This window comes from Haliotis cracherodii, unplaced genomic scaffold (genome assembly GCF_022045235.1).
Source record: "Haliotis cracherodii isolate W230 unplaced genomic scaffold, xgHalCrac1.p SCAF_4, whole genome shotgun sequence".
In the NCBI taxonomy this organism is placed as follows: Eukaryota; Metazoa; Mollusca; class Gastropoda; order Lepetellida; family Haliotidae; genus Haliotis; species Haliotis cracherodii.
In genome coordinates, this window is record NW_027266297.1 from 64201281 (window position 1) to 64208797 (window position 7517).

The following is a 7517-nucleotide window of genomic DNA, read 5'->3' on the forward strand; positions in this document are numbered from 1 at the left end:
GATAAATATGCAACTATAACAGGTCAGGTATTTACTTTCAGCACACTGCCCTTGTCTATCGGTGATCGAGTCAGTATTACTAATCATCGGGGACCTGGTCAGAGAACTGGGATACCGAAAATCAGTGTCAGTTTGGGCAGTTTTGGGAGGCCCAGGAAACTGCAGCGGCATCAGTCAGTGTTTGTAGACTTCGGTGGCCGTATGTGGCCGATATATCTCCGAGATGGCACCATGTTTCATTTTGTCTCCTTGTGTACCTTTGGCTGTCTTTGGTATTGTTATGTGACGGGCCTCGCAGGCTCTAAACAAACGCGATGTCACAGACACAAGAGTAGCTTCTCTTTGATAAGGGGAAGTTACTCTAGCGGGAGGGTCGACGGCTTGCCGCGAAAGGCAAGTAGAAACGGAGCCGTAGAAACAATATATCTGTGTAGGCAATTGTCATTTTGCCTTTATATGTTGCCATACTGTCTAAAAAACAGGTTTCATGTGGAACTATATTGACTGTTGAAGAGACAGTATCATATTCCAAAGAAACTTGCAATAATTAGGTATCGTTTGCAAGAGGTGAGAATACTTTTTTTACATAATTTGAAAATGAAATGTGATAAAGAGGTATAAATGTGATTTATTATATACATATGAATGAAATACTGGGATTTATCAGTGACGATAGATCAAGTTATCAGTCACTAGTGACTGATATAAAAAAGTTATATCAGTCACTAGTGACTGATATAAACAAGGTGCCGGAACTACTTTCTCCAGAATCAAAACATTAAAGAGTTATCCCCCTTTGTTTACGTCTGCTAAGCAACAAGAAATGGACGAAATGGACACTTCTGACATTGATTTATTGTTAAGTCAAGTTGACATTGATTTTGAAATTATTGAAAACAAAGAAAACGGCAGATTTGCCAAAGTGACAGTTGAGGATGTGGACCAGTTTCTGGACACTGGGGTAAATCAGAACACTAAAAGAAAGACGGAGCAGGATGTAATAGTCCTCCAGGAGGAGGCCAATCTGGAATTCAGAGAGTTTTCAGTCATACCTCCGACTGAGCTGAGCAATTATTTGAGCATGTTCATCTTGTCCGTGAAAAAGAAAGATGGTGGGGAGTATGAGCCTTCCAGTCTTCGGTCATTCATCAGCTCAGTTCAGCGGGTTATGAAAAAGAAAGGGTATAACAAAACAATTGATGATGTAGAATTTTCTAAAATGAAAGAAACCCTCACACTGAAACAAAAGTCTCTAAAATCCCAGGGTCAAGGGAATAAACCCAAAGCAGCGGTTGAGTTAAGTGACGCAAATATAGAAGAAATGTATGCTCTGGACAAAAATGGCCCCTAAAATCCCCAATCACTACTTCACTCAATGTGGTTTAAATGAACCATGCATTTTGGGATGCGAACCGGTAAGGAATGCCATAATCTTAGATGGGGCGATGTTGATGGTACAGAGTACCTTCAGTACGACACTGAGCGGCAGACCAAGACCAGGACTGGAGCAGATGCGAGAAATATGCGGGACACCAAGCCTCGTGCTTATGCAATCCCTCAGACACCAGAGAAAGCCCCAGTTGCCTTGTACAAGCTGTGACGGGAGAGGCGACCAGATGCGATGCTCTCTGACGACACTCCATTCTTTCTTGCCATCAACTACCAAAGAAAAGAAAATGGTTCATGGTTTAAAAAAATGCCATGGGAATCAACACAGTTTATGACATAATGAAAGACATGAAAAGCGGAACAACATTCGAACAAAATGAGCGCATAACACCCTACAGGTAAACATTACATTAATCACAACAGATGCTAAAACATAAATAAAAATATACATAATATGAAAGACAATACTACTTTACAACAGCCATAAATCAACATGTTCAACTGGCTGCAAAACATTAATCATAATTAAAATTTGCAAATTACCCCTTATTATAATAGCCTGAGTAAGAAAGAAAGATTATCATTATTACTATTAAATATAGCTAACTCAATCCAAAATTCTGGTTTGAGAAAATATGTCATAATTTCAAATTAAACTGAATACATACATTATTCTCATGCTGAAATATGCCCATTATTTCATTGCAGTGTGAGAAAACATCTGGTACAGAAACTGAACGACAAGGGACTCCCCCCAAACCAAATTATGCAAATAATTGGTATTAATATTTGTTTTTTGCAGATCAAAGTGAACATGAATCATTAGGCAAACATGATGAATTTTCTGAAAATTTAACTGCCAGATAATATAGCATGTAGTATCCCCACATGAGGACTGCATCAATAAAAATACCACCTACATTCATTGCAATTAGGGGGCACGGGTGGCCCAGTCGTCTAAGGCGCCGCGATTCGCTGTGCATAGTTGCGTCCCTTGGGCACGCCAGAAACCTATGATTGTGGGTTCGAATCCCGGTTCGCCCCGATTATGTTTCTAGGTTTGTCAGCACCATACTCGTGCTCATGGGTTTCACCGAAGTGGTAAACGTCTGAGACCTGCATCACTTCGGGCTTATCTCCCACATTAAGCTGACACGCCGCGATATAACTGGAATACTGTTAAAAGCGGCGTTAAACCCAACTCACTCACTCACTCACTCATTGCAATTATATATATTTATAGATAATTTTTAGTATTCTCAAATTTCCACTCTTCTGCAATACCCAATTTGAACACAGTGTCACAATATACCTGAAACTAACAATATACCTTTGTTTGACTAATAATCATTTAAAAAAATCAATTTCTTTTAAAATATGGACTATTTCTTTCAAATGCACATTCTATTCCATTATTGTATCAGTATAAACTATCACATTCTAGCTTCTAACAGCAGACTGAGGAATTATATTATATTCATGAAATGTTAGCCTACTTACAGCCATATGAGACTAGATCTATGTACTTTTAATTCATAAATTAATTCATAAAAATAATTTAAAATTATTTATCGGCATACTCTAATTAAACAGGTCACTAGTGACTGATATAAACAAGGTGCCGGAACTACTTTCTCCTGGATCAAAACATTACGTTTACGTCAGATGCCGACTGTCTCAGCCGTAGGTGCATAACTTCTCTTCAACAGACAACAGGAACCTTTTGACGAGTCTGATGTCTGGAAATAACATCTATGGCAATGTTGATATCACTCTTGCGCCGGACATGCTTCGCAAGACATTAGGCACAACTGGCGACGGCGATACGTACCGCCGAGGCGAGAAGCGCCCGCTTGAATTTTCCGAGAATTGAACTTTCCTAATTTAATTCATGACAGCAAGCAACAAGGTTTCAGTTAAAATGTTCGGGGTTCTATAAATGTGTTTATGTCAACTTTCATACTTATCAGTGAGAAAATTTGATCAAATTTGGCGGATTTTGTAAGCCTGGAGAGCGCTCAGCTGATCGTTCGACATGTTTACAGTACTAACTGTTTTTGTATTCCTACGCCAATAAAATAATCGCTGTTTGAAAATGATTTCTGTTTTCATTTTAAACAGGAATGTTTAATTATGACGAACAAAAATGTCCACGGAACTTAATATTTGATATGAAATAATATATTTCGCATAACATATATCAACAGGGCTAGTTGTATTCACGAACTATAATCTTTTCGCAAACCCCCTTTATACGGCGGTGGTAAAGGGGTGACAGGGTGAACTTAGTAATTTATCAGACACTGTTTTCGAAAAAATATATAAATTGCAAGTAATAAAAATAAAACATGTATATAATAAATAGAAAATACAATGTGTTTTCTCAAATACCACTTTTTTTCTCATCTCGTGAAGTGTGGAGAGTCTAATATTTTCTCTCGTGGCTGCGTCACTCGTGAAAATATTAGACTCTCCCCACTTCACTCGATGAGATAAAAGTGGTATTTGAGAAAACACATTAAATATCCTCTATATATTTTGGGATGGTAAATTCCCTATATTGAAAGTGAATAGGCTCCCTAACTACAAATTTCATTCCTAATACATGCTGTTTACAATCCCCTTGCACAACCACGTATTAACCGAGACGTTGTAATTCCACTGACCCCCCAAATCCATAAAAAGATCCGAAAAGCATGACTCATTATTCGAAACAGACGGATAAGCGGAGGAAAGAAGCTAATTAACACTGCACGTATGATAACATTTATAGATATCAGAGAGAGAATGTAAGGATGTCAACATCTTTATTGTAAGGAACGACCCTTGAAGATGGAGGTAAGAATAGGTCTTCAGCATCCCATGACATGCTTGTCGTAAAGGCGACGAACGGGATCGGGTGGTCAGACTCGCTGACTTGGTTGAGGCATGTCATCACACCCCAATCTTGTAGATCGATGTTCATGATGTCAATCACCGGATTTTCTGGTCCAGACGTCTATTATTTACAGACCGCCGTCATATACCTGGGATATTGCTGAGTGCGGCGTAAACAACAAACAAACAAATAGCTGTCCAGTATATCGTTTATGTCATGGCGTGTCAGACTGATACAGGAGAAAGTCCACGAGCACGGATATCAGGGGAAAACCGACCTTGGTACAACGTGTGAAGCCCAATTTTTGGTGTCCCCCGCTGTGATATTGCTGGAATATTGCTAAAAGCGGCGTGAAACCATACTCACTCACTCACTCAGGGGAAAAGGGAATCGAACCCGCGACCGTTAGTTTCTGCCATGCCCATAAACACCTGGCAGTTTCATAGGTGATCAAGTATACCAGGTACAACGAAATTTATAATTAAATAAAGCTTTAACTCTCTTTGTTAAGATTGTTGAACAAAATTAACAAAAACAGAAAGCCCCACTGGCATCACGGACATTTCCATCGCACTTATTTTTCATCACAAACTGCAGCCTCAACCTACGCATAGAAGAACGAGGGGGAAATAATCACGCCTTCATTCAAAACAAAAAGATAGAAATCATAGGACCAACTGATACATAACTGAAAGTGAGATAACATAACAGAGGTACACCCAGAGTGAGTGAGTATGGTTTTACGCCGCTTTTAGCAATATTCCAGCAATATCACGGCGCGGGGCACCAGCAATGGGCTTCACACATTGTACCCATGTCGGGAATCGAACCCACGTCTTCGCTGTTACGAGCGAACGCTTTAACCACGAGGCTACCCGACCCCCCCAGGTACACCAAGAGAAGGTATACCACTCTATACATTTGTCTCTCTTGTCATGAAGTATAGTAAGAAATAATACTTCCTAAATTCTCTTTCCCGTAATAGGTTTGCTCAATAGTAAAAGCAATTTTAAAGTACAAATATATATTACATCACCCAGATCCCTGTACCAAGGGCTGTTCAATTTCGGATTAGTCCCAAATGCAATATTCAGACACTTGAATGTTTTCTGAGATGATGTAGGATGCATTAAGTCGGGCTACAAACATTTGGTGTTTACACACAAGGAGAGCACAGCTTACTTTCAAGCGATCTTAGCGCTAAGATGATAGTAACTTTAGCATAGGCTTACAATAGTCTTAGCGCTAAGATCGCTTTGTGCAAGTGGGTCTAGGGCCCTCTTGCACAAAACGATCTTAGCGCTAAGACTATCGTAAGCCTATATTAAAGTATGGGAGTTACGATCATCTTAGCGCTAACGTATGTTACTGCCGCACAATTGGTAATCATCAGGTGTCCAGGTGAGGTTTCCATTCTCCTGCGTCACCCCACGTGCCCATGCAACAGGGTTCTGCTGGTTACCCTCTTTCTTTGCGCAGCGACCAATTTCAAACTTACATACATAACCGTATTTTCGATCCTTACAAATGAAGATCTAAACGTATTTGTCAGAGTCTATTGTAGACTGGGTTTCAGAACATCTAACATTTACGGTCTTGAATAAAATGAAAAAGAGACCGTGTTCAGTCTAGTGGTAGACGCCTCGACAGTTCGTCTTTCTACAAGCCCCAGCAGACTGTGCCTAGGAAACATGTTCGTTCCATGTTCGGCAAGCTCCAGGCACACAAGGCCGTCGGTACCGGCTGTGATTTATATCCAGCGTACGGGGAGTTGTGCTTACAGCAGCACTCGCACTGTGATAGAGCGATCAATGCAGTGTACGGCAAACAAACGCTTCAAAAGCATTGTGGAGGGTTATCTGAAATTGAAATCAACCCGCATGCATTGCAGTGACCTGTCGTATGTGTTCCCCTGACAATACCGTGCCAGTACCATATAACAATACCCTGTCAGTACCATGACAATACCGTGTCAGTACTGTAACAGGGATTAATTTAGTGATATTATATCGTGTACCTAAATGTATAATTAATCATTTTAATCTTATTTCAGGTTTTATTGATCCGGCAGACGATTTGTTCATAAATACATATACAAGTTGAAATTAGTTGTCAGTCCGTCTGTCTCTTGCTTTTATGTTTACTGCACAGTTCTGTGTCACAGGGCTGGTCACATATTAGGTATAAGGGTATTTGGGTTGGTCTATTTTCATGCCATTGTCTTTGGTGTTTTTACAATAGCCCAGGCCTAGCTTCTCACTTGATTGGTCCTGTTTCAAATATACACTTATCCGCCATGTTATTAACTTGTTACACTATCACTGTATTGTTCAACTCAACTTCTTCCACTATCATGGAATAAACGGATAGTACCTCACAACCCGTAGCCTGTGGTTTATGTACATGACAGCCTAAGACCACTATCTCAAGGTTGCAACAGTACCATGACAATGCCCTGTCAGTACCATGACAAAACCGTGTCAGTACCATGACAATACCGTGTCAGTACCATGACAATACCGTGTCAGTACCATGACAATTACGTGTCAGTACCATGACAATACCGTGTCAGTACCATGACAATACCATAACAAAACAATGTCAATACCATGCAGAAATGTGTCAATAGCATGACAATATAATGACAACACAATGACAATACCATGGCAATACCGTGTCAGTACCATGTTAATACCGTCACAATACCAAGACAATATCGTGTCAGTACCATCACAATACCATCACAATACCATAAACAATGTCAATACCATACAAAAAAGTGTCAATAGCATGACAATATAATGACAACACAATGACAATACCATTGCAATATTATGTCAATGTATGTCAATACCAATACCATTCAATATCAATACCTTGACAACGTTGTCAATACCATGACGACGCAATGGCAATACCATGACAACACAATGACAATACCATGACAACAAAATGTGATGTTGCTTGAATATTCCTAAAACAAGACACACTCATCCCCTTATGCCATATTAATGACATGTTAATGACATGTTAATGACTTGTCAATACCTTGACAATGTGATGAGAATAACATTATTCCGGGGTAAGGTTCGAATCCCCACATCAGCTGAAGATTTTGGTGGAAACGTTGTCCGATCGACTCCAACGAAACTGGCTATATACACTAACGCACTAACACTACGGACAATTCATCATGTTCTTGCTCGGATGTCTTATGAATATCGATATTAAATACATCAAGATGGCAAAT

General features: G+C 39.7%; 1 protein-coding gene across 1 annotated transcript; it reads left to right on the forward strand.

Moving 5' to 3' along the window:
* Positions 1-832: 832 nt before the first annotated feature.
* Positions 833-1351, forward strand: LOC139479598 (uncharacterized protein KIAA1958-like). Its single transcript, XM_071262439.1, has one exon. It carries the CDS (start codon positions 833-835, stop codon positions 1349-1351), a length of 519 nt encoding a protein of 172 aa, XP_071118540.1.
* Positions 1352-7517: the final 6166 nt, after the last annotated feature.